Here is a 26,904-nt window from a genome sequence, read left to right as displayed (position 1 = left end):
TTACTCGTTTTTTTCTATAGTCTGTGAAGCGGATCGAATGAACGAAAAAAATTAACCTGAAATTAACTTGGATTTTTTTCACGTCGAACACAAATCACTCAATTACTAGATTCATCAAAAATAAATAAAAATTCAGATAAAAGATTTCGTATCTAAAATTTCTACTGGTGGAAGGAGTTATTTGTCAAGCCACAGGAAAGAAATTAACAGCAGCTTATATCGTCAGATCTTATCGATTGTAATCAGTGGTTTTAGGATTAATGAATGTGTCGATGGCGATTAAAAGGTAATTTTCCATGCCGTGTTCCTTATAAGTTCTGTTCTTGGGCGTGTTTCAAACGTCTCTGACGAAGCTGTTCCTCGCGTGACAGTAGTACGAAAGTGTGTTATCTTTACAATAAATTATTGCAAGTCTAGGATATGAACCATAGTCGGAGATGGGCTTGAAGGGAGGGGGAGTACGATGATGATGGTACATGCAAGTGCATAAATTTGCGTATAGCTTCTGTGCGATATAACCTAGATAAAACCATTCAAGGTCTGCGTTAGATCGTAAACGGGATAGATTTTGATTATTTGGAACTAGTAGTTTTATTTCATGACACATAAAGACTCTCTAAGACGGTTTTTCAAAATTCGACCCTTAAGAGGAGTTGAAATTTTATGTAGAGAAATCATGCCGAGTGAAAGCTGCTGAAACTATAAATTTGAAATTTTGTCAGTATCTTAATTTTATGATGCAAAGACTCGTCAAGAAGGGATTTCTCAAAATTCACTGAAGCAACCGCGTGACTACCATAATGTTATAATTAGCTGTGTGAAATCCATCACTATTACAGCTCTTCATCTGGTGAACGAGAATGACTATTATTGCCACTGTACCTGCGATCGTGTGGGTATCATGAGAGCCGGGTTCAATCCTGCAGGTGGCGCTGAAAATGATTTTCCAACTTCGAAGTGCAAATGCGAGCCGGTCTTCTCTTCAAAAAAAAAAGTCTCTATAGCAGTGGTTCTCAACATTTGAAAGCCTCGGCCCGATTAATATTTTTATTTATTTATTTTTATTTTTTTGAGTGAAAAGCCCGGTGATACGAAAAATGGAAATAAAATGTGGAATCACTCACTGCTCAGTTTGACACTAATGTCAGGAGCAGTTGAGAAACGCTGCTCTACAGAGGAAAAACTATTGTAGTGAAACGCCTCTATAACGATATTCAAGGAACGAGCAAGGCGTATCGCTATAAAGTAGTTATTGTTATAGAATTCCTTCTATGAACACTATGGAAAGGCACCGAGACCAGAGAGTAATATCGTTAATATTGGCGATTATCGTTGCAGAAGGCGTCGTTATACGCGGTTTTCACTGTATCACGATCGCTGAATGTCAGGTACTTATCGCTTTCACTTCCAATTTGGAAGATTGGTAATACAGTAAAACCTCGTTAAGTCGTCACTCCAGTTAAGTCGTCGGTTTTCTTCAGTCCCCTCCAGCTTTCATAGACAACAATATTATCAGACCCTCGTTTATTCGTCACTTATTTCGGTTTACTCGTCACTATGAAAAAGTTTGAGAGAGAGAGAGGAACAGATTATTTTTATGGCTCCCTTTAAAAAAGGTGCTTGTTAACAGCATTGTCGTATGCTTAAAAGTCACCAACGAGCCTATGTACCAAAGCAGAACAGTTTAAGTAACGAAAGTTACGTTGGGGAAGTTCATTTGCCGACGACTAAGATTTTTGAAACGTTAGGGACTATTCGAGCTAGATCTGATTTCTGCATGGGTCTCACTAATTTAGGGCTTCAAGTTTAAACAAATTATCCTTGTTGAAAAATCAGACATTTTTTTCTAAAGTTAAGGTATTCTAATGTGTGCTTTTTCCTATCCGGGGCCCTTGTGTTCGAGATTACCTTGTAATTAGTATGTGAAAGATTACCATGATAACAATTACCAAGATTACCTTGTAGTTGTATCATGAACTACTGATGAATTAAAACGCTAAAATTTTTTAAATTTCATGTATATATGTAAAATAATGAGCAATAGTTCTATTGTAAAGAAAAACTAACTATTCTAAAAGTTGCTCTGATTAGTCTAAATAAAAATAAAAATTACTAGTATAAATCAAAGTGTACGCTTTTATTTTACTGCAATAATTTAAGTAATAAGAGATTAAAAAAGGTAAAAACAAATTCCAATTTTGCAATCTATAAATTTTAATATTGTAATTTTGATTCATATTTTAATAAATGCTATATTACTTTAAATTTATACGATTTTCACAATATTGCACATTGAATCTGATGGCACTTCGCTTGAGTCGTCATAATTTCTCGATAACATGAGGTGACGACTTATCGGGGTTTTACTGTACTTCGAACGTATTACAAGAACACCTCAAACACAAAAATACGTAGAACAAGGGTGCACAAGCGTTTCGTGTTGTGTAGATTGATAATTTTTTACATACGCCCATGGCCGCAACTAGGGGGGAGCAGGCGGATCTTGTGCCCGGGCGCTGAACCAGAAAGGGGCGCCAAAATGCTGGCTTGCCCCGTATGACAAAGTATCTAGTGGCGGCCCTGCGTACGCCTTTCGCGGATGGGAAGTTGTGCACCCCTGCGTTGAGGGAACTCATGCACCAGTTCGTTATAAATTCTTCAGAAGAATGTTTACGAAGTGCATATGCAGTCTAGTAGTAGTGGTATGTCTATGCCGGCGACTTTGTGATGTAGGTTAAGGGCATCTAAAAGAACATAATAAAGAAAATGAACTTCCTTTTCATATGCAAAATAAGTATCTAGTCAAGAAATATCTTAAGTTCCGACATGTTCCTCAGAACCGTCAACGCATGACGAAGCCGTCTTTTTCAGTCTAATTTACGATCCTTTTGTTTTGAGACCTCTTTTAAAAAAAAACCGTTTGTACCCATTTCCCCCCCCCCCCCCCCCAACTTGTCTGAAAAGGTGTCGAAACGTTTTTTCTTTGGTATGAAGTGATTTATTAAATTCTCTGTTTTTTGTGTTGAGCACGTTTCGCTCGAGTACGGTTGTAAAGAGCATTTTGTTTGTTTTTTTCTTCTGTCTCTTGTGTGTCTGTGTATGCCAAATGTTATACGGTGCAAGTTTTCTTCTTATATTCGTGGGATTAGAAAGCCAATTACATGCGTGTCTGATGGAGCTGCTACAACTCCAGTTGTAGGCTTTCGACTTCCTTGGTATCTTATTTTGCCGCGCAGTTTAGCGCAACAACCTCAATCGCATGCATCTTTAACCTTTTGCTCGCGAGCAACACGGTGCTGACTGAAAAACCCAGGAGTGCTCAATATTTGTATGTGATTTCGTCCTCATGAGAATTTTTATGGACCATCCAATTAGAAATTTTTTTTTACTCTGTCTTAGTTCAATCGTGTGTAAGAATCGCCATGTGGGTGCTGTGGACATAAATGATGGTCGCATCTGGAAAAAGGTTTTAGACCCCCATCTGATTATGAATCCGGATACAATTCTGTTTGTGGTAAGGAAAAATAGCCATCTGAAACCTGCTTCTAACTGTAGGTCATGAGCATAAAATGACCATTTTATCAAATTTACAAATCAGATGCGCATGGGCAAAGATACGGGGAGGTGGCCCCCCCCCCCCCGGCGTCACTGGTGGAGCCGACTGATCTAATGGATATGTATATATATATGAATTGGCATCATAATCATCATCGTGCCTCCCCCAGCCTTCCAAGTCTGTTCCGCCTATGTTGATGCATTGAATGCCATTCTGTAATACTCTGCAAATGTTCTTGATTTCCCCCCCCCCCCCCACTGAATGATGGGGAACAAATTGAAATGAAAGCATGTTAAATTTTTAAACATGTATTACTTTTTTTTAAATAAAACGTAAAAATTCTCATCTCTGGTAGAAAAAACAGAAGAAATACTCTTTAATATTCTGACTCTAGTATGCAGTAATACCCCGACTTATGTTCGATAAAAGTTCTTTTATAGAACTAGAAAAATGCAGCTAATGAGCGCATCGGTTATACATTCGAGAAAATTTAACCAACAAAATTATTGGTTGTTTTTTCAAAGTTTTATATCTAGTTGACCGATCTTTTGCAATCCCGGCCTAAAAATGATTGTTTTCAATTAGATGCATTTTGGACAAATCCTGAAAGCTTCTAAGCTTCTGAAGTCACGTTCTCGGAGAGAAATGTTTCCCTGATAGAGTCCTCATAAAAAAGACAAGAAAGTAAGAAAATGTGCAAGTTTCTTCTGGGGAAAAGGCCCTATTGCGCCTTCTCGCTGCCCGGGCAGACGTTTTCTTGGACCTTTCTTGAAAGGGTTATAACCAGGAAAAGGAGGGGTTTGGGAACCCGCTTCTGCTCGGGTCCCCCGCGGCGTTGTCCTAGTTGCTCCAGCTTAGTTAGTCCTCTGGAGAGGTATTACCATTGGAAAAATGTACCCCTACTTCCATCATTACTCTTGGAACTAATTTCTTACATAATTCAGGGTATTACTGTATTGAAAAGGCGGATCTACCTACCTCATTTTTCTAGACTAGTTTTCATTAAATTTCAAAAAAATTTTCATAAAGACTATGAAAGTAAAGTCGTTCCAATGTTAAAAATTGGTTTCAGTAGAGGTTCGAAATGAATGTTTTCAATAATATTGTCAATTATCAAGTAGGTAATTTCATAACAATGAATTTTCTCCTCTTGTTTAGTTCTAAGGACAACCAGTAAAAGAAATGGCAGAATCAAGGGGCTTGAAAGGCCTTGAAAACTGGGCCAAAAAAGTGACAGCAGGCTATAATGGAGTCAACGTCACTGACATGGCTTCGTCTTTCAGGGATGGCCTGGCATTTTGTGCTATTATACACCATTACTATCCCGAATTGATGTAAGTTTTGTTAATGAGCATGAAATTTATGTATTTAATGTTTTTTTACTTGTAGTTGACTAATATTCTGTGTGATATGTTAGCACATTTCCTCCCCTCCCATATTCACGAGCTGGGCCTCCATGCTAAGATTTTCAACATGTCCCTAGGGCACGACTTCTAGCGGGGCTTTTATATATTTGTCTTCTAATTTATTTAATTCTTCACACTATCAATTTATAATGAATGAGATAAATCTCTTAATAAATATACAGTCGAATGTGCAGAAAAAACTTTGAGCTATCATTAGATCAGCTTAACGGAAATTCTAATTTCGAAGTGAAAAAAAAAAAGAAGATATATTGAAATAACTGCTATTTACAAATATTGTATTAGTAAGGCATGCCAAACTACTGTAGATGAAGATATTCACAAAAAATAAATTGAATGCACTTTTATATAATTATTAAATGAATATTTAGAAATAAACTAAATTACGTACTATATATAGTGGAAATGAACATGTACATGATACTCTTATAAATGAAATAAATTATAAATAAAGTGAGGATTATTTCCTACAAAAATGTAGTGATTTTTTACTGCCTTCTTTGTCCTTTCGTGAGAAATCAGCTTTTCGCAACAGACAAATCAACATTGACTCGCTCACCATAAAATGTTGCACTGTACCAATGGTAAAAGTCGCTTCTTTGATCAAAAGAGAAAAAAAACAAGAATCATGGTTGCCCCATGAATTATCATCTTTCTCGTGCAGTAAATCAACAATACCCATATCAGACATTTCATCGCAAATCAGTACCATATCATCAATGTTGGGAACATAGCATTTGCCTCTACAGCAAATCATCCACTTCTCAGAACTGATCCATACTTGATACATTTTGATCCCCAAGGGGAAAATCTACATATTTTAAAACGATTGGCAATCTTTTGCATTACGAATGCCATACCCATAGATTCTCATTGGGAGGCTAAATGCTGGTGTTTTAAGTTGTCCTCATTCCCATAAACTTTGACTTAAATGAAGAGAACTTTGATTTAATGTAAAATTTTAACACTGAAATAGAAAAAAGTTCTGCGTCCAAATAAAAACTTTGACTTATATCAGAGATTGGCTAATTTCTAGTCCCCTTTGACAGTGGCTTCTTCTGTATTAATTTTTCAACCAAGGTTATACAGATTTTTTTGGATCTTTTTCCCTGGAATGTTAAAAAAAAGGCAGTCAGTGCTTCCCTCACAGGCAAGAGTCTTGTAAGCTTTCTCCTCCTTGCGGGAAATGGGGGCGGAAAACATATTAGTTGTAGACTATGCTATGTATGGTATGAGAGTGAAAGTCTTTGCAAAATTATTTTCATCTGCACTTGATACTAACTTGCATGAAAACTAACTTTAGTGTTAATTTCATCATGTTCAAAATTGTTTGCCATACGAAGTATGGCATTTGCCATTGCACAGTGAATATCATTAGTTAGTTTTCCCTCCCCCCCCTCCCAATATTATATTGTTTCCAACTTTGGTATTTTTCATTTCTTCGGACAGTCATGCTTTGGGTATTACAATTATAAATTTGTTATTATTTTTACAGTGAATTTGAATCTCTCTCTAAAGAAAACATATTGCATAATAATTCATTGGTAAGTAGGAATTTCGTGTTTTTTTTTAACATAATATTCTTTTTGTGGATATTTTATGTAATTGTTAACAACCTATTTTGATAAACCATATAAAGAAGCTTCTTAAAGTCTAGCTTCGATACCAAAAAGTGCTTCCAAAAATTTATATTATTTTGAGTTAACAAAAATTCAATATAAAGTAAAACCTCACCACAATAATACTTGAAATAACAATAAACCCTTCTGCAAAGATGCTCAATATTACGATAAACCTATCTAAAAGGATATTTTTCCAAATTTTGGGTGGAATTGCTTTGATCTGAACTCCTCGATACAGTGATATCTTTTACTATGATAAACTCCTCCAGGAGCATACACAGAATTGATCCTTTGAGGAGGCACAACAATTTTTTTCGAGATATTTTGAAAAAAGCATTTAAATTAACAGAAATTAGTTAAATACAGCAGCATATGAAGGGTATTTCTTCTGATATTTCAATTTTTTCACTGAAATGTTAAATTTTTTTTCTAATGTTTGGTCAGCTTAGGGGGGGGGGGAATGGGTCCCCGAGTACCCCACTACATATGTGAACCCCTCTATAACGATATTTTGTCAGGATATTTTGAAACCATTACAATGATATATTTTATATTTCACTCCAGAACAACTTCACTTTTTTTTTAAATTCCTCAACCAGTCTTTGTTCTCTTGAGGGTGTTACTTAACATGCATTTTATGAGGGGTACTAACAATGCCAATTCAGGAGAGATACCAACAACAGCACAAGTTCGGCTATGCCTGATGATATAATGATAGCTCCTCTACAACAATATTTTTTCTTGGTCTGCAGAGTATCGTTATATAGAAGTGTTTTATCATTATATCACTGTATCTTTATTATCTCTTCTAGACCCTGGTGCCACACATGCACCTTGTCCATATTCCTCTGCAGAACTTCTAATGAATTGGTACATGTTAGAATGTCCATGTACATGTTGTGAACCTGACGTGAAGTTTGTTTCTGTGTAATGCTTGTTATGTGTGGTGCTGCCATCTGCCATTAGCTTTTATAACTATGAGTGAAGTGACTGAATAATTGTACCATTATATGCCTGTTGCTCTGTGTGCCAAGACTTTTTAATGGACAGATTGTCCTTCATTCACATCTTAAAATTGGCAAACACGGAAAACTGACTTCAACCAACTGCTACTGTGGCAACAATGGGGTTAGAACCCAGATCCTCATGACATGAGTCTGCCACTATGACCTAGCAGTCACCATAGCGGCTTTATCTCACTAGAATTTTTTCTTTTGACCTCAGGGAGTTAAGCCCTGACCTAAAGGATTGTGTAACTTTTGAGTTAGAAATGTGGTTAATGTGAGCTTCGGAAGCTTTCATCAGAGGGCAGCACTCGAAGTTGAACTTCCAGGGATTTTTGCAATAGAAGATGGCTTCCGGGAAAAGTGTAATTTATTACATAACATTTAGTAATAGCATTTTGGGAAAAATTGTATGTGGAAATGAATATACCCTGCATCATTTTGGCCAAAAAATTTGAATGAGTCTGAATTATATTTTTTTCATTAAAAAAAAAATAGAAATAAAAAATTGAAACTTTGAAAAAAAATTGAAAAAATAAAGATTTGCTGACATTTATGTTGTTAGTACATTTTTTGAGTTTCAGAAATGCAAAATTATTTTGAAAATTTCGAAAAAATGAATGCTTGGGTCTAAAAAGGTTATACCACATTGGAGATTGAAATTACTTCAAGATATTTGGATATATTCAGGGATCTTTGTAGAGAATCTTTCATAAACTAAGTGTAAATCATTCCCATTGAAGTTTTTTTTTTCCAAGCCCTACATGCATGTTCATGTTATTAATTATTTTTCATTTAAGAATAATATAGCACATTCTCAAATTCCATACTCACCTAGCTTGGATTTTTTTTTTTTGCCAATTTAATTAGATAATACTCTAGTGTCATGCCTATTAATCAAAACATTTGAATCATTATTAACTGAAATCTTATTTTTGGTATTATTTATTGGAGTTTTGGAGAGAAAAAAGGTACATTTTTTTATCTTGTTTTTTTTTATTGTGGTTTCTTGATTCAGTATTTCTATCTACCGGCGATGATTTGGTAATTTATCAGGTCATTTATTATGTTTTCTAATGGTATTTATAGGCTTTTAGTACTGCAGAGAAGCAGTTGGGTATTCCAGCTCTTCTTGATGCTGAGGATATGGTAAAATATGCTAGACCTGATAGATTGAGCATTATAACTTATTTATCGCAGCTGTACAATTGCTTTGAGAATCAGAACAGAGGTAAGAATGTTTATGAATCCCTTGAATCTGTATGATATAAATGAAAAAAACTTTCTGATGGTTGGAAATTTGTTTATATATATATGTATTTTCAATCCATATTAATTGATTGATACCCCTATATAAGCTGCGCACCACCCTGATCTATCACTACAATCCTGTACCTTAATCCATAAATCAGCTGTTTTTAATCTCTTTACTTATTTGCACCTCTAGGGAACTGTAATTTTCGCACTCCCCCCCCCCCCTCCAGTGTACATCAATTTAAATTCTTACAACTCTGAATAATTACATGATGTTTTGATTATAATCCTGGAATATTTTCCAGCTCTCATTCCCTCCAAGATCATTTTCTCACACTCTTCATCAAGAACCACCAATATAAATAGATTGGTAAATAAATTAATTCAGGGGTTGGAACTCTGCTCCTATTGTGCCGCACTGTGCCAAAATTAACATCTTGCACCATCCTGTTTCAATAGTGTATTTTAGAATTTTTCTGCTCCAAATAGCCAAAATAGCAAATTTTTGCCTCAGTATGCCCGGAATTTCGGAAAGGATGCCGAAAAATTTTTGTTCCTGCTTACTGTAAAACGATTCTTTCCAAGAAGAGCGTGTTTTACTCCTCAGCACCTCCTCCCATCTTCTGTAGTAGTTGTGTTATCTCGTGACCTTGAAAAAATAATGGTCTCTGTTAGAAAGTAGTTTGACTACACTGTAAAGTAACAAAACAAAGTTTTGCCACTGCAAGCAGCAAAAATTACTATAGTCGATCGGCATTACGTCAAATCCCGATGTTTCATGGGAAAAAAATTCATTCCACAAGTAAAAAGAGCAAGTCCACCGAATTATGAATGCTAATTTAGCAACTTTGCCAAATAACGAGTCAAATCACCAAACATCGTGTTGAATCTTCCGAAATTCTCTCCCATTTTGCAACAATTTCTTTCAGAGTATAAAAAAAATTGAAAACTTATAGAAAATTTTTAGCCTATTTAAACTGTTGCTGTGCCAAATAGACTAGTGTGAATCATTTTATGACAGCAGCTATTTCAAGCAAGGTGTCGAAAGCATGAAACGCCAAAAACAAAAAACAAGCTGATGAAAACATGTTTGATAGCTAAAGACAGTGCAGTTTTTTTTTGAAAAAAAGGGGGGGTAACAAAATATTTATTTTTGATATAATTATAAATATTAATAATTTTGTTACTGCAATTTATAAATATCTGCTCCAAAACTGCTCCGAATCCTATATTTTGCTGCTCCGAAATGGACGTCACTTCCCACCACTGTTAATTGGATTATGATGGAATTAATTATTTTCAAGTACCTCTGTAATTATAAATTAATTAATTTTTTTTTATCAATTTTTTATTTTAATTTTTCAAGAAAGATAATTCAGATATAAATGAATGTAAATTATTCCAATCTATTACCAAAAATAGTATTTTACAGTGATAAATATTTTTCACCTATTCAATAAAATTACTCCTAGGGACATTAATTATTTATTACCTGTTAGTTAATTAAAGCTTTAACATAGATCATGCTAGGATTTTTTTATTATTTGTCTGCAGAAATACTGGAAAAGCCACCTTTTCAGTACTATATAATTTATTGAATTTATTTCCTTAACAAAAATTAATCATTCATTTATTGAAGAAAAAATATTGTATGCTGTGAATAATCTGTATATAAGTTACCAAGGTTCTCAAACTGGCCTGAAATTCTCAAGTGTATAAAAACATTAATGTGATGAATATATCGTATTCTTAACTTATAAGTTTTAATCAATGGAATTTTTATTTCTAGTCAATAAAGTTAGACCAGCTTTAAAGCGTGTCAACTTAGAAAAGCCATCTGGTTCTCCTGCAAAAGTGAGCAAACTTCTGTTGTGTTGTGTGTAGTTGTTTTATCAAAGTGTAAAGAAAGTAAAAATAATGTGGGTTTTTTTTCTCTCTTCAAGTTCAGTCGAACTTAGTTAATTTGAAGTCCAAAGTGACTGGAAGAAAGTTTGAATTATTCAATTAATCTATCCTGAATCCGTGAAATTACTATAAATTGCAACGTAATTACCAACATTCACTAATAATATTAATTATCAATAATAAACAATAGTATAAGAAAATTAAAATTTTATCAGTTGTGAAAAACTTTCCCAAACAATTTTTAATAACTTATAATTATGATATAATTGATCTTTACTGCCACATTATTCCATTTTTTTCTGGAATCAGCATCACTGCAGAATTTCTTGACCATGTTCAAAGACTGATTTACAGAACCAGTTCATGATCATCTATTACAAAACTGATTTCCAAGTTTCGCTCATAATTCTTAAGCTGTAAAGGAAATATACTTTCATCAACATATTAGGATCTGAACTTTCTGATATTTTCCATACCCTTAACAGCAACAAAAAGATTCTGATTTTGAATGTTACACCTTGATCTATGAGTTGAAAAACATAATTGGTATTAAGTGGTACACATTCTTGATGCACTCCTGCTGAACAATGTTAAAATGGGCATTAAATCATCAATAACAAAAAAGAGTAGAGGAAAAACAGAATTTTTAATCTTTTATTTGTCTTTAAAAATTTGCTATTAACAACTTATTATTTAACAACTTGATCAAGAAAAGCAAAGTCTGACTTCTTGTAGAATATTTCCAAACTGAATTTGCTCCTATAAAAATCATTATTTTTCCCCCCCTCAAACTTGAAATTATCCAAAACATCTAAATTGAACAAGAAATTTAACATTAAATTATATATAGAAATTTTAAGAGAGTTGGTAAGAGTTTGAATTATTTAAAATTTGAATCAACCAAGTTCTACTGTATTTTCAATCATTTTATTATGAAATTTTCCAGGTGCCATTAGGGGAGCAGAAAAACACAGGCAGATCCCATGAAACTTGTCAGAACTGCAAACATAGGGTGTTTATTTTAGAAAGACTTATGGTGGAAGGAAAGCTATACCACAGGGCCTGTTTCAAATGCTCCAAGTGTGATACTGTATTGAAGCCTGGTGCCTATGTTGAAAGTGACACACCAGGCTCATACGAATGTGCTGTCTGTCCTAGGGATGAGAAAAAATCTAGTAGATCAAATGGTGCTGTTGAACCAAGCAACCAGAATCAATTGTCTAAATTAGAAACTTCTGCAGAATCTTCGAGAGAAGTAACTCCTGAAATCAGCCCTGCTGTCACACCGAAACCCAAAGTTTTGTCATCTAGGTTTGACTCAGCGAGAAACTCGTTCCTACAAGAAAGTGTGCAAAGCACAACAGAAGCTAAGGATTTGAACAACCGTGAACTAACGAATGGTGATTCTTCTTTATCTCCCCATGATTCTTTTTCTATGAGTTTAGATCAAGCTCTGGAATGTTTACAAAGTGAACAGGGAGGTGAGTTTCATTTACTTGTATATATTTTATGGTGTTTTAATACGAATACTTAAAAACTTCAAAAGTGTTGATACTGGTTTATTTCATCAAAGTAAGGTTTTTATATACAGAAATCTGTACTTAAGAAATTACACCAGAACCTGTTAGGTATATCACAATTTTGTATTAATGTTCAAAGATTGAATTTTACTGAGTTGCAATTCATAATTAAGTGATTATCATTTATAGATCCAATAGTTACACATTATTTTGAATTACTGCATACTGGTATATATATATACTGCATTTACATATCATCACTAACAACACGGCTTGGCAAATTACATGTGCCAAATCATGGTGACTAGAAAATTAGTATTGGCACCTAATGTTTTCTGTGGGTGGTTATGAAAAAACAGAATGAAAACAATAGAATATTTGTTGAATTTACATCAGCGTATGTGTGACTAAATGTAATAAATCTGATGATTATGCATAATTTGCCAGTTACTATGCATAATCACTGACCATTTTGGCAAATTTGATACGTTTTGCAGAATTTATTGCATTTACTGGTGAGTATGTATGATTTGCCGGGTTGTATTGGTATAAATATAATACCATGAAATTTACTTAAATTTTCTGAACATTTTGCTCAAACTTAAGTCTACGATGATGAATATGATTGGTAATATGGATTATGTTTAAAAATTTTGGTGAATGTGAAGAAAGCTAACATTATACAAGACTGATAATAATTTATACATTTTCATACTTATTACATTTATTTCCCATTTAATTTAATTTTTATGGCAAAATATGTTTCATGTACCCATCACGTATGGGAGATACAGATAAGTGGGTGAATTTAAGTGATATTTTTTTGCATGATTTCTTCTATATTTATTTATGGGGTTCTCATCACCTGGAAAATCAGGGTAATGGAAGTGATCAGGGAAAACAAAATATTTGCCAAAAAGTCAGGAAATATAAAAATGCTTGATGAAAGGCAGGGAAAATTTTGGTGAAGGGAAAAAAAACAAACTCTAATAATAAAAATTCAAAATTTGGAAGGTTAGGATTTTGAATTATATTTCTTTCTTTTAGTTTTGGTCAGGGAAATGAAGCAGAAGCGTGATTATCAAAAATTCGACTATGCGTGATCACAGGTAAACGTGATAAATGTAGGGAAATTTGTCAAACTTACAGAGACAATTAGTGATTCTGCATAATAACCGCCAATTATGAATAATCACAGATTTATCAATTTACCCTAACTGATCTATCAACAATGAAAGGGGAAACTATGCCATGGAAAAGTCGGAAGAAAAATTATTTTGAACCTGTTTTTCCTCAACAAAAAAAAATATTTGACTTGTAAAAAATTGTTCTGGTGCCCCGGCTTACAACATCAAGTAAAAAACAGGACTTGTTAATGTTATTTTAGGGAACAGCTCACACAAGTTTTAATGTGTAACACCTTATTTTTTATTTTTTACTAAATTATATATATATATTTTAATCTGCAGATATGATTCCTTCAGCTCAGAGCGTTATAGTTTATTGCCATATAACTTTATTTTTTCTACAAACAGCGAAAGATGATGAAATGTTAAGTAGGACCAGTAGAGGCGATTCATTCTCTAGTTTTGGTTCACAAGAAGAAGAAGCAGCAGAAAAGCCCAACTCCAAGGGGTCTTACCAAAGTGTCTTCACCAGAGAAGCCCTGCATATAACCTCACTGAATACTAATTTTGTGCCAAAAATGAAACAGTCTTCAGCGACAACTTTGAACTCATTATACAGCTTAGGAAGCAAAAAAACTGCCGCTAATAGGCAGAATAACTTTGATATTCCCATGATAAGGCCTTCTAATTCCATAGCCTCTACCTTGCCTAGGCCAAGTAGTATTTCTAATTTTCAATCAGCCAGGAAATCTAGTATTTCAAATTCTGATTCCCTAGAGAAAGTTCATTCAGAAAGCAACATCTGTAATTCTGATGATAACCTTGATAATGTTATTATTAGAAGAAAGAGCTTTATGAATACTGAAAACGAAGAACCAGCTATGGGTCCTGAATCAGTGTCGAATAGGAAAGGGAGTCTTCCCGAAAACATGAGTGTTACTAAACAAAATGAATTCATAGCTGATGCTGAAAATGAAGTGGTGATGAGACAAAAAACGAGATCCAAATCCAATGATAGCACAGATGTTGATAAAATTTCACCCAGCATTGACTCTTCCTCTTCAAAAAAAAGAACTTCATTTTCTGTTAAGGAATTAATACAGCTCAGAGAAGCCAGCATCCATGAAGCCAATTCCTCTTTGAATCTGAAACCAATTGTGCCAAGAAAAAGTATTGATAAGTCTATATCAGAACCAGACACGACAACTTGTGCTTCACTGGAGGCAGAAAGTTCTCCCGAGAACCAAAAAGAGGATGTTGAAGAAACAGATTCTAAAGATATTAGTGCTGCTGATGTACCTGAACAAATAGCTGTTATGAACAAGGACAGTAGCTCAAGTGATATCACAGATAATGCAACAAAAGAACTTGAGACCAAAACAGTAAAGATAAAAATTGAGGCCGAAAAAGAACAAAATTCACAAGAATCACAAAAGGTGCCACCATTTTCAGATGAGAAGAAAATTTATCCTGATGATTTAAATCCTTTTGGCGATGACGAGGATGATGAAATGTCTGGATTTGTGGAACCAGGATCCTATCCAGATACATTGAATCCATTTGGTGATGATGATGATGCTGATGATACCAAAACTAAGGTGCCAGTACCTAAGAAAGTAGATGATTATGATGACAGCAAGAATCCCTTTGCTTTCGATGATGAGGACGAGGAAGAGGAACAAGAATTTCAATCACCTGCATCTAAAACAAAGTCTTCATTACCACCTGCACGACCACCTTTACCTACCATCAGAACTAGCTCCACAACAAAGTCGCCACAATATCACCAGTCATCACCAAGCTTAAGTAATACAAGCTCACCAACAGGCTCAGTATCAGGAACACATAAAAAGAGGAAAGCTCCAAAGCCACCACATGTGAAAGAACTGTTTTTGAACACACATGCGGAACCTCCATCATCACCCATACAGGCCCCATCTCCAAGATCCTTACAGACGTCGCCATCACCAAAAATTCTCAAGAGCAAGCGAGCTCCTCCACCACCCTCACCAGTCGCGCAAAATAAAGTAGGCCATTCTGGTGAGGTGTTGCAAGATTCACCTGGAAAAGGAAAACTGAAGAAAGATGAAGATAATATGAAAGCAAAGTCTGTTGATTCTCTACAGAGTCCAAAATCGCCAACTGATAGCCAAGATGATGATAGTCAGTGGAAGAAGAAAAAGAGGCCAGCACCCCCTGTTCCTATACCATCTCGAAGGGAGGTGAGTTGAAATTTTCTTTCATCTTCATAATTTTTTATTGTACACTTTGTTCATACAATATACATGGCAGCGAAATAGATTATATATTGTTAATTAACTTAAGTAGTGATTCAATATATGTATGTTACTGCCAAAACCCAAAGTGCAGCCAATTGGTGACTGGGCCGGCCACGAGTTTTGATCAAAGTATGAATTGCAGAAATGATTCGGACTTTGGTCAGCCATTTTGCTGCTTGTCTCTGGAAATCCTTGGCCAAAACTCAATGTGTTGATGCAAGATGGCCCGGTAGGAGCCAAATTATTTTTTAATCACCTATGTGTGATACATGTCTATATATATAGCAGCTGTACTGGATTAGCTCCATGTCACAAGAGAAAAAAATATTATATTTGAGAGAAAGAACTAAAAATAATTGTTTAGTAAAACCCATCTTAATGGACATCCCTCAGACGCGGTCATTCATCTTTTATGGCCAAATAATAATTTCCCCTTTTATAATAAAATTATGCATTTCAAACCACTGATTAACAGCCACCCCTCTCTTATAGATGAATTTTTTCATCTCGCTAGTGACTACAAAAGAGGTTTCACTGTATAAACATCCAAATTTTGGAGGAAAAAAATTATTACAGCATTGTGACTGCAATTTGATCAGTTGCCATAGCTAACATGGATATAAATTATCACAAAAAAAATCCACCAACTTGACAATGGTCTCGAATCATGTCTTTTGTTATCGGACTTTGGCCAGAGACCACTGGCTACTTCGCGAACTAGCCGGACATTTGCCGGATATATAATATTTAACAAAATTGGCCAATTTGCAAAGTGGTTGGCCCTGTGATGAATTGGCCAATTTCAGGCTTTGGCAGTAACATATGTATCAGACATTTAATTGAAATACGTGGCAACAGAATTGAAGTTGATAGACAAAAAAACCGGCATTCAGTGCAGTTTGCAAGATAAAAGCATTACAATGTCAAATAGATAATTTAGATCTTGAGTTAACTGCCAAGATTTTAAATTTTTTTTAAAAGATGTACATGAAGATTGTTCACTTATTAACTGAAGAAGTAAATTAAATATTTTGGGAGCTAAATAAAGAAAAAATTTTTGGAAATGAGTTTTATTTGGCCTTTTAGTATGTGTATAGTATGACGTCTAAATTGTATTCCAGATTTATGTAATTTCAGATTGAGATGGCCACTTTCATGATTATGAAATGGATTCCTGAAAAAAAAAAATTTTAATGTGCAAGTAATGTTCATTGAATACAGCCAAATTCTGAAGAAAAGTTTTGATTTTTTTTTTTCTCGCATACTTAACCATGTCATTTTGCTTCATGCTGAATTATGAGTGAACACATGTAGTGTGCTTTGATATATATATATATATTTATATTTATTGCAATAGTTGTTGTTGACTGTTGTGTTTGTTATTTGAGCAGAGGCTTAGCTGTAAGATGAATAACCTATAATTTTTAATTTTTTTTATAAACTCTTCAAATGGCATCACCAATATGCAGTCCATTCTCGATACAGGCCTACAGTCGATTCCCATTTTGACAAATAAAGTTATAGCGAAAATCTCATTATAATGAAACATTTTCTAATCCTCCATATATGTTCACATATGAACAATATAAAAATCTGGAATTCCTTTATAACAAAATTTCATTATTATGAAGCGATTTTTCCAGTTTCTTGGAGTTTGTGGAAACAGGATTCGACTGTATCTCGCCTCTTAGTTTATCATTGACAAGCCCAAATACTTCGAAAAGTTTATTTCTCATTGAAACACTTTTCACTATACCCCCCCCCCCCCTTAGTTTGCACTGGCTGAAAATCTGAAGAAATCTTTTTCCATTAAAAAAAGGTTATGGCATTTTGAAGGAGGTTTAGTGATTTCGGCTGTGCTGTTAAAATAGTTAAATAATTAACTGTCATTATTTTTTCCCTTACAGATTAAAAAAATTCCTCTACACGAAATACAAGCAGAAATGAATGAAATTGAAGGAAAACAGATTGATCTAGAGAAGCAAGGTCGAGATTTAGAAGTGATGATACGAGATCGAGATCAAGGTAAAATGTGTTCTGGTTAAAAATGGCGTCATAGCGGGTGTGTATTGAAAACATAGACGCATTTCGCATTACAGTCGTCCCTTGTTTTTGCGGGGATTATGTTCTGGGAGTGACAATGAATACGGAACATTTGCAAATAACCCAAACCTCATAAACTTTTCTTTAGGCATCTCATTTATATCTGCTTTTGCGCGAAAGGAGTAGAAGGGGGCGTCTTGTGATTCTCTGCTATGTTTTTTTTTAAAGAACACCACAATGTCTGTTAGCCATTTAATGTAATTGAATAATGATGGTTATAGTATGGAAGTTATGCAAAACATAGCTTGCATACCTTTTTCGTCGCACCTACAGAAAAACTCTTTCTACGTACAAGACGTGGACCCAGAGGTATATAGTAGCTAATGTAGTTACAACAACTGATAGAATTTAAAGTTTTTGTTTTTTGATATATCTAGATATAGATTCATTGATGCTGTGATAACGGTAAACAGCAGCTGTGAAACTAGCCTGCGTCAATAGTTTGAGTTTTCCTTGCAAGTTTTAAAATATATCCACGTCCCAAAAACAAATAAAACATTTTTTTGAAAAAGTTACTCATATACAGCTCCATGTATATTGAGCTATTTGAGTAGCATTAAAAATAAAACTAATGTTACAAATTCCATAAAAGGTATTCTGTCAATTATAAAAAAACTTAAATTATGCAGATATAATATGCGAGATTCATTTACTTAAAATTAAACTTTTTTAATAATTTTTTATCAAAAATGTAAAAAAAAAAACCATGCAATCTTTCACTATTTCCACCTGAATATTATTTAAATAAGATTAGCAAGCACAATACTATTTTAACCAATGAAAATACCATAGTAACCAATTCTGTTGCATTGTAATAACTTCAAATATATCTCTCATCTAGACCTAATGGAAGGATTGCAAAATCCCTATATGTCACAAAATGTGTGTTTATTTTATTTTTTTCTGTTTGTTGTTTTTTGTCTATATTGTAGTGTTTTGTGTTTGACGTTTACTGTGTTTTTTGTGTTTTTGTCTGATTGTGTATGTAATTGAAATTTAGAAGAAAAAAAAACTTGAGCCCCACCCCTTTATGAACCCCTTACGGGTCAAATTTTGGAAAACCTTTTGATGAGTCTTTATATCACGAAATGAAACTACTGATAAAATTTCACATTTATAGTTTCAGTGGTTTTTTTCACTTTCAGAAACATTTAAACAACAGTCTTCTAGAAACATTTTTAGAAGCGCTAGAAAAACCTTAAGGAGTGGTTTTTAAAATGTTCGTTTAAACATGTACTTACTTCTGATATGAGAATTATCACTGCAACAGTGTTTTCCAGAAAACTGGGGTAGAGAAATCCATGAATACTGGGGTAGAGAAATCCATGAATACTGAGGAGCAACTGTATTTACTTTTAATCAGAATGAACATTTATAATTGATACACCTTGGTAACAGTAATGATTTCACACACATTAGTATATAATGATTTCACACACAAAAGTGTGTAATGATTTCACACACTTTTAATAAATATGTACGAAGGAGTTATCATTATAAAGTTCACCAAAATCTTCCATTTGTACGCAAGTATGAATATGTTTGAAGCAATCTTTGTATATAAGTGTTGTTTAGAGCTCTGGACAATTATGCATTAATTTGCATAAAATTAAATTATTCAAATGAAATGAAATTTTGTTTGATGTTTTTAGCACTGATTTCATTATCATTACATATGAATGTTGTTATCTGTTCATGAATTTAGCCTGTGCTTTTTTGGTGTTTTCAGATGTTGAGCCAACAGTTGAAGAAGAGGAGTGCATCATGCAGCTGTTTGAGCTGGTCAATCAGAAAAATGCATTGTTCAGAAGGCAGGCAGAACTCATGTACATGTAAGGACACATTTCATATGTCTTATTCCATGTCTATTGTACCAAACATCTGAGAATATCATATGTCATTGTTTCTTAATTATAATTTTTTTAAGTCCTCACTTATCTTATCCTTTTATCTGAAATCAATTGAATTTTCTGATTTGGAGAAATGTTCTATTCATTTTAATTTTATTGAAATTTTGTGAGGATTTCAATACTTTTTTTTTTGTTGTTTTATCGCAGAAAGCGATCACAGAGACTTGAAGAAGAGCAAGTTGAGTTAGAATATCAAATAAGATGTATAATGATGAAGCCAGGTTTGTTTTTATGATTGTTTAGTCTTTTATGGCATAATATATGATGGTTATGAATGTCATGTATTATGTATACATAAATGCATTTTTACCAGCATTTGAGTTCTTTTTTATTCATTGTGTAGCTTCACAAAGGACAGACGAAGACAAAGCAAAAGAAGACGAGCTCGTCCAGAGGTTGCTAGATGTTGTCGATCAACGTAATGAGATAATTGACAGCATTGAAATGGATAGAAAAAGGTAAATGCCACCTTTTTTTTATGTTATGTATGGACAGGGTGTCCCAGAACTCTATAGTAAAGGAGAAGGGTAACAGTAAATGCCAAGACAGATAGTTTTTGCAATGAAATCTAGAGTTGTAATTTTTTCTTTTTTATTTTGTTTTGGTTAGCACATATTAAGTAAATTTAAGCCACTGGTGCCAAAAAAAGCAAGGGGGAAAAAGTCTCAAAGTAACCCAGGGAATGAGAGGGAAAACATTCTTCCCTCCCTCTTCCCCCCCCCCCATACACAATACTGCAATACTGTTAGAAAGTAAAGTGAGTGATATTTTCTCATCCTTGGTTGGAAGGATGAAATTTCTCTGTTGCTTGTCATGATATGAGCAGTATTGCTAATATTGACAACTTTTGAAGTGAAGTAATGCACATATCCCCCCGAATTAGAGGATTGCAACCCAGGATTTCATTGGAAAAATTGTGTGTTTTAGCATGTATTATCACCGCTCTCATTTTGGTAGGTTCTGGAACACCTTGTATGTTACTATAAGAACACTATCTACAAACTTATAAATATGATTTATGTATGTTGATTGTCCCATGGAGCCTTAGGACTGGGTTGATGGGTGCATTCTATTCATTATATGGTAATAGTATGCATAAACTGATAACTACAAAAGGCATATGAACTTGAAGGTTGCATTAGTACCATGCACATAAGTGCCTGAGTGGTGTGGTGGTGGTGAGATTCTCATCTAACACCATGAAGGGTGCTGTCACGGTCCCAGGTTCAAACCTGAGGGAAGACATAGATAAGATATTTTCCCTAACAAGAGCTTGAGGCAACTACCGATAGACACTGCCTTCATTTCCAACCCATCTCATTATTTGCTGTAAATTGCATTATATAACAATGTGACCAGAGTTGGTGTTTGGTGTAGTAGTACCATACTTGTAGCAAGTCTTCTTTCTGTCATGAAATAAGATTGTCTGAGAGTTTACATGCAAAAAAGGGAATTTTCCAAATATACTGAATAGAAAATGAAAATTCCCCATTTTACTGAAAGTAGATAACTGCACTCTAAATCGAGTTCGTCATTGCCTGGTTACATAAAGCATGTTATATGTCTTGTTTGAAGGTGAAAATTAACGCTCGCCATGTGGCAACTAAACATTCATGAGAGTGGAGACAGAGATTTTTAGCTTTTGTCACCACCAACTACCCACAGTGTCACACTAGAATAGAAAAAAAATCATCCAATGAGAAGTAATCATTTCATGAATTACGCCACATGTCAGTGGAAAAATAGAGAAAAAAGCCCTGGAAAATATCAATGTGTTCGTATAACTCAAAAATTAGATACCATCATGTTCTTCATGTCAGTCTGACAAATTTTTGCAACAATATAGAAACAGTAAGCTGAAAGAAATTTGTCAATTATTTGGTGTCCCTGAAGAAAGGTGATGTTCCGAGTGGGAAAATGCTCTGAAACATAATATCTTATTCACAAATTTTCAAAAATCAATGTCTTTGGAATCATTGTTGGAGAAAGCCAGGACCATACTCGTGTCAAGCCTGGCCCAACAGTCATTTTTGAATATTTTCCTTCACTTGATACTAAGTAGCAGCGCCATAGGCTGGCTACACACTGGCCCCAGCTTGGCCCAATATTCTTTGACAGATATTTGTTTCAAAACACTCTCCATGTTGCGGCTGTTGCCGTTCTTTGACCAATGTGTGGCCGGTCGGATTGAAAGATTGAGAAGGAAGGCAGCACCTTTGACTTGGGTTGGAAGTTAGAAGGTATTGGTCATTTGGTTCGATCAGCCCTCCAATACTCTCCAGCCTCCAACATTTGATGATAATTGCCAATGGTGGAGCATCCACACTACTTGCCCATGACCAACCTTGAAGCATATTGAGCCAGCCTTGACACAAGTGTGGCCCTGGCTGAAGATAACTTTTTCAAAGTCCATTAAGTTTTAGACGATAAGAATGATATTGCAAATTCTATTGATGATTTCACTAAGCAATGCCAAGTTAGAAAATGTATGAAGCAAAGTAAAAATCATCAACCGTAGCTGAAACTCAATGATAAAAAATTCACTTAAAACAGGGTTTTCATAAAATATACTACTGAAATATCATTAGAGGACTTAAATCCTGAACCAAGGGTTCAGTTGTGGTGGCAGGATTACATTCAAAACAGGCATCCTTACTATGATTGACTGTGTAGTATAGTTTCAGTTTATCTATAGACTGTGTAGTAGTTTCAGTGTATGTATATATTCCTATTAAAAATAAATGATAGATAAAAAATAGTTGAGTCTAATTATTTTTTATTTGCACTATGTTTGAAGTGTTTCATACTGTTAAAAAGTAGTATCTGTGTGGGGTTCTCAGCCAACGTTGAAATTGGTTTTTTTTACTCGTATTCATGAATGGCCATTAGATTTAGCAGGTCTAGTCAGTAGGGAAATTTCTTAATTTTCACCTCTAGTCTTCATTCATATTCATATATTTATTCACTGGATCAGTTAGTATAAATTTCAAACATCTTTACTTTTAGGTAAAATATTGGAATTTCAATTCACACGCACTCGTGATAGTTTCTGAAACATTGAATGACTTTTTTTGTTGATGCTGTTGGTTTAAAAATTGTATGATTTTTATTCACAGAGAAAATGAGGAGGATGTGATGGTGCAAGAACAAATGGAAATTAAGAACAGTAAGTTATTTTCTGTCGGAACTGAAGTTTGTTATTTCAGTTTTGACATAAGTATATACTCTTGTCAGTGATTCTTAAATGGCATGCCGGGAAACTCCAGGGTGTTGTGAGATGGTTCAGAAGTCTGTAAGATGTCTCTTGTGGTAAAATTATATTGAATGTTGTAATGAACCAATTATTCCTATTGTTGCCAAAACGCCTTAAGAGTAATGTTGCAAGATATTTGAAATTCTTGAGGGCATCAGAAATGTAAAAGTATGAGAATCTCTGATCTGTATAGGGTGTTTGTAAACTGTTTAGAAAAAATTGGTTGGGTTACAGAACCCATCAAGATGAACAATATTTAAAATGAAACCTATCTTCTTGCAATTCACTCTGAGTGTCAGAGAAGCAAAACTCAGAAACACCTTCAACAATCCAACAAACACAAGTCCCCACTTCTGATGTCGTTTCTGCTGTGCCAAAGAGAAGCAGCATTTTTCCTCAATCATTTGCAGTATGCAAATTTCTGACAAATGCCCAATATGTTCTGAATGCCAGATATCCTGGACAATCTAGTTTTGGCATGGCCTCCATGTTTACCAGATGTAAATCCACTGGACTGCTTGTGGGAGCACATGGTAGGATTGTTGTACGAGATGCCTGTAGAACATCTCGTCACAAGAATCCTTCTTGTAGCGGACAAGATCAATGCGCCACCAGTGGTCTACAAGAAGATGTATCAATGCGTCTTTCGTTCACTGATGTGAATTGTGGGAAGACAACCTTGGATGCCACTGAGTCTTTTTTTCACTGTTGAAACTTCAAAGTGAACAATTTACTTTAAGCTTTTCTGACACTCTGAGTGGATTGCAACAGTAGGTTCCATTGAAATATATTTCATCTTGATAGCTACTATCACCCTTCCAGTTTTTTCTAATCAGTTTACAAACACCCTGTATGTATACCATACAAAAACACCTGTATACCATAGTAATTTCAATAAAACATATGCCTAATTAAACTATCTCATTATCTGAGATGATTCCCGAAGTTATTTACCCTGCTTAACTCTTTCTAAGAGGCCGTAGGAAAGTATTCCCTAACTGCTTATATTAAATACTTCATTGGGAAGTGCTTTTCTCACTATGATAGTTTTGTATTGCTATTATGTGACTGGATTTACTTGTTGCCACCTCAAGATAGTGAATTTTTAAGAGGGACAAATACTTCCCACCTCCAAAAAAAGTGGGGGAATAGGTTCAGTAAAATAAATGTTTTTTTTTCAATGGTATTCTCTAATAATACTAAATCACCAGAAAGTTCCAGAAATTCAAAAGAGAAAAAAAAATGGCCCTTTAAAGGGTTGATCGAAGCTCAAAGAGGTTCAAAAGATTCTTCATGTTGTGGAACATAAATGTTTGGCTTATAAATAATTATTGATTTGTAGTGCTCCCATGTATTTTCTCTAATCATTTTCTCGTATAATTTATTCAAGTTTGAATTTTTCTTAGATTACCAAGCGCTTGATTTTTCATTTCTCTTTTTTACAATACCATTTATTTCATTGAATTTTTTCCTTCTCCTAACTCCATGCAATAGATGGTGATGGCCGTTTTTTATATTTATGGGCATGACTAGTTGTTATATTTTCTTGTTTATCCAAAACGGTAGTATGTGGTGTTCGGTTTCTTTCAGCTTCTTTTGCCTTTGATAAATAATTTTCACTTTTTTAAAACCATTTTTAAAGGTTTCGTTCATTTTGTTTTATGACCACTGTTTTAACTTTTCGTTTTCCTTCATGCATGAGGGTGATGGCATGGCGCTTTTTTTTTCTCCCTAACCTCATGACCATTGGGTTCTCTAACAGGTGACTCCTCAATTCCAGCTGAAATTAAGGAAAAAAGTGAGAAAGAAAAAAAGAAGAAAGAGAAGAAGCAAAAAGAAAAGAAAGATAAAAAGGTTGAGAAAGAAAAGAAGAAGGAAGAGAAGAAAAAGGAGAAACTCAAAGAGTCAAAGCAGCAGCAGCAGGAAGGGAGTAATTTCAAAATGAGAACGCTGCTTCGCAAGTGATTTGAAAATAGTGTCAATCCTAGATACAAAGCCATTAATTTGTTACAAGGTATTTTTTTACATGTGTTCCCTGCACTTGGTAGTAAGTTGAACCAGATGCTCTGATACGATATCCAAGGAAAATTATATTGTTGTTGATGTGTTGTTCGCCAAGTTCCAAACCATTTTAATTTTTAATTTTTTTTTTCATTTGATGAGATTATGTGATGATTAGTTTTGTTTTTAATTTTGCGATTTGTGATACGTAGATGTGATGTGATGCTGTACTCGCTAAGCTTTTTTATTGAGTTGGACCAATTTTTTTTTTATTTCGCTAAATAATTTTTATTTTTGGTTTACTGAATAGTGGAATTCCAATTTTTATTTGTGTGTGTACTTATTTTTTTTTTCTGCCGGTACCATTTTCTAAATGGTATTTATCGAAATATGCAATATTGTTGTTTAGGAAAAGCCATTTTAGCTATTCAATTAGTTTTTGTTTATAAATCAAATCCATTCCGTTCTATGCCTTTCAATTTTGAACTGTGAATCCCAAAAAAAAGTTGAATCATTTTTTTGACAAACGTAAGATAGCACTTACTTTTAGTATTAACAATTCATATCATAGTAAGTGAAACATTTTAAGGCTTGAAACACTAAATAAATTTTAAATGGCTATGTTTAAATATACTTATGCCTTCCCAAAATAATCCTAATTATATTGCATATTGTTTGATCCTGGAGTGCTCCCATGATGAATGTTATGTTTAAGATCGGAAGCAGTATGTCATCAAATTCTCAATTCTTCAAAAATGTGTCTCTCTATAAACCATATGTGGTGCCCGAAAGTTTTTTTTTTTTGCCTAAAAGCTGTCTTATAATGTATCGTTACATTTATTTTGTTAGGAATATATTGCCTAAATAGACATATAAATAAATAATAGTGTAGCAAAAAAAAAAAAAATAATAATAAATCAGCCATGTCTTCTGAGTGAGCCACTGTAGGATTAAATTGATTCTGTAATCTCCTTCATGTAATTTGCAGGCTATCCAAGAAAAAAGTTTTCCAATGCTAACACGTAGGATGATTTCACAAACTCCTTCCAACCCCTAATGTGAGAAAATTATATATTTATATGGAATCACATGATTAAGCTTACAACACTGGAAAACTTGTTCAAGAGAGTGTATGTGTAATACAAAGATGTTAGTGTTAAAAAAGTCATTATCCAGGCTGTTGAAAGCAAAACGGCAAAAACACGAAATATCACAGCCACAGATAAAAATGTGCAAATGAGAAGTGTAGTCCTCCAATTGCAAGATAAGACTTGGCTATGCCAGATGTCAAGCTATTCTACTCTAAAAGAGTTTTAGGTAAAGCGATTGACAGGCCCCAATTTCCGCATGGACATTTGCCCAGGTCCCCATGTTTTGGACGAGGGCAAATTTATAACAGTATTTTTCATTTAAAATAGTGCATATCCTTTTCTTTATATGTGTTTACAAACATATACTGCATTTGGTGGCCTACCAAACCTCTTCGACCACAGTTGAGGGCCCCCACCCAATACCTCTTTTGCACAGGGTTCCCCCTCCCTCAAGTCAAATTCTGACCCTGTATCAAGAATCGCTTGTCAGAGGCTAAGCTTTCATGTTTGGCTTCTCCTTGTAGGAAAGAATAGAATCATTGAATCATAGCCAAATCTCATCTTGTGCTTGGAAGACTTTGTATTCGAATTGCAGTCTGTAATTATAATGATGAAGTAACTATGCTTTTTTTTGGGGGGGTGGAGGCGGATCAAGTCCACCTTTTATCATAATCATAAAATTAACATTCATTTTAACTAAATTTCTTTAGGTATACCAAACTGTAATGGAAATATAATTTTTCAGATTAAATATGTTCTCCTTATTCTAAACGCCCTTTCAAAAATTTAAAGAAATAATAAGTGTTAAAATATTTAGGAAATGAAAAAAAAAAAATTACTGTCTACCCTATATGA

At 34.2% G+C, this 26,904-nt stretch overlaps 1 protein-coding gene across 2 annotated transcripts in view; it reads left to right on the top strand.

The window, feature by feature from the left end:
* Positions 1-25,851, top strand: part of MICAL-like (protein) — a 38,396-nt gene extending 12,545 nt beyond the window's left edge. Inside the window, exons 2-13 of one of the 2 annotated variants that reach the window (XM_089235817.1) lie at positions 4,715-4,890; positions 6,476-6,524; positions 8,696-8,837; positions 10,650-10,714; positions 11,712-12,246; positions 13,821-15,634; positions 17,599-17,716; positions 19,524-19,626; positions 19,852-19,925; positions 20,048-20,162; positions 22,821-22,870; positions 24,720-25,851. In XM_089235817.1, coding sequence (XP_089091943.1) covers positions 4,739-4,890; positions 6,476-6,524; positions 8,696-8,837; positions 10,650-10,714; positions 11,712-12,246; positions 13,821-15,634; positions 17,599-17,716; positions 19,524-19,626; positions 19,852-19,925; positions 20,048-20,162; positions 22,821-22,870; positions 24,720-24,922 — 3,420 coding nt within the window. In that variant the 5' untranslated portion in view covers positions 4,715-4,738 and the 3' untranslated portion in view covers positions 24,923-25,851. The remainder of the gene's footprint in view (positions 1-4,714; positions 4,891-6,475; positions 6,525-8,695; positions 8,838-10,649; positions 10,715-11,711; positions 12,247-13,820; positions 15,635-17,598; positions 17,717-19,523; positions 19,627-19,851; positions 19,926-20,047; positions 20,163-22,820; positions 22,871-24,719) is intronic. The other variant, XM_089235818.1, reaches the window with a different exon arrangement.
* Positions 25,852-26,904: the final 1,053 nt, after the last annotated feature.

The sequence above is a fragment of the Pholcus phalangioides genome, unplaced genomic scaffold, assembly GCF_987345545.1.
Source record: "Pholcus phalangioides strain wild (caught in Gottingen) unplaced genomic scaffold, Ppha-v1.0 ptg000009l_1, whole genome shotgun sequence".
NCBI classification, from domain to species: domain Eukaryota; kingdom Metazoa; phylum Arthropoda; class Arachnida; order Araneae; family Pholcidae; genus Pholcus; species Pholcus phalangioides.
Note: the sequence above shows the minus strand (reverse complement) of the source record. Positions and strands in the feature narration are given on the sequence as shown.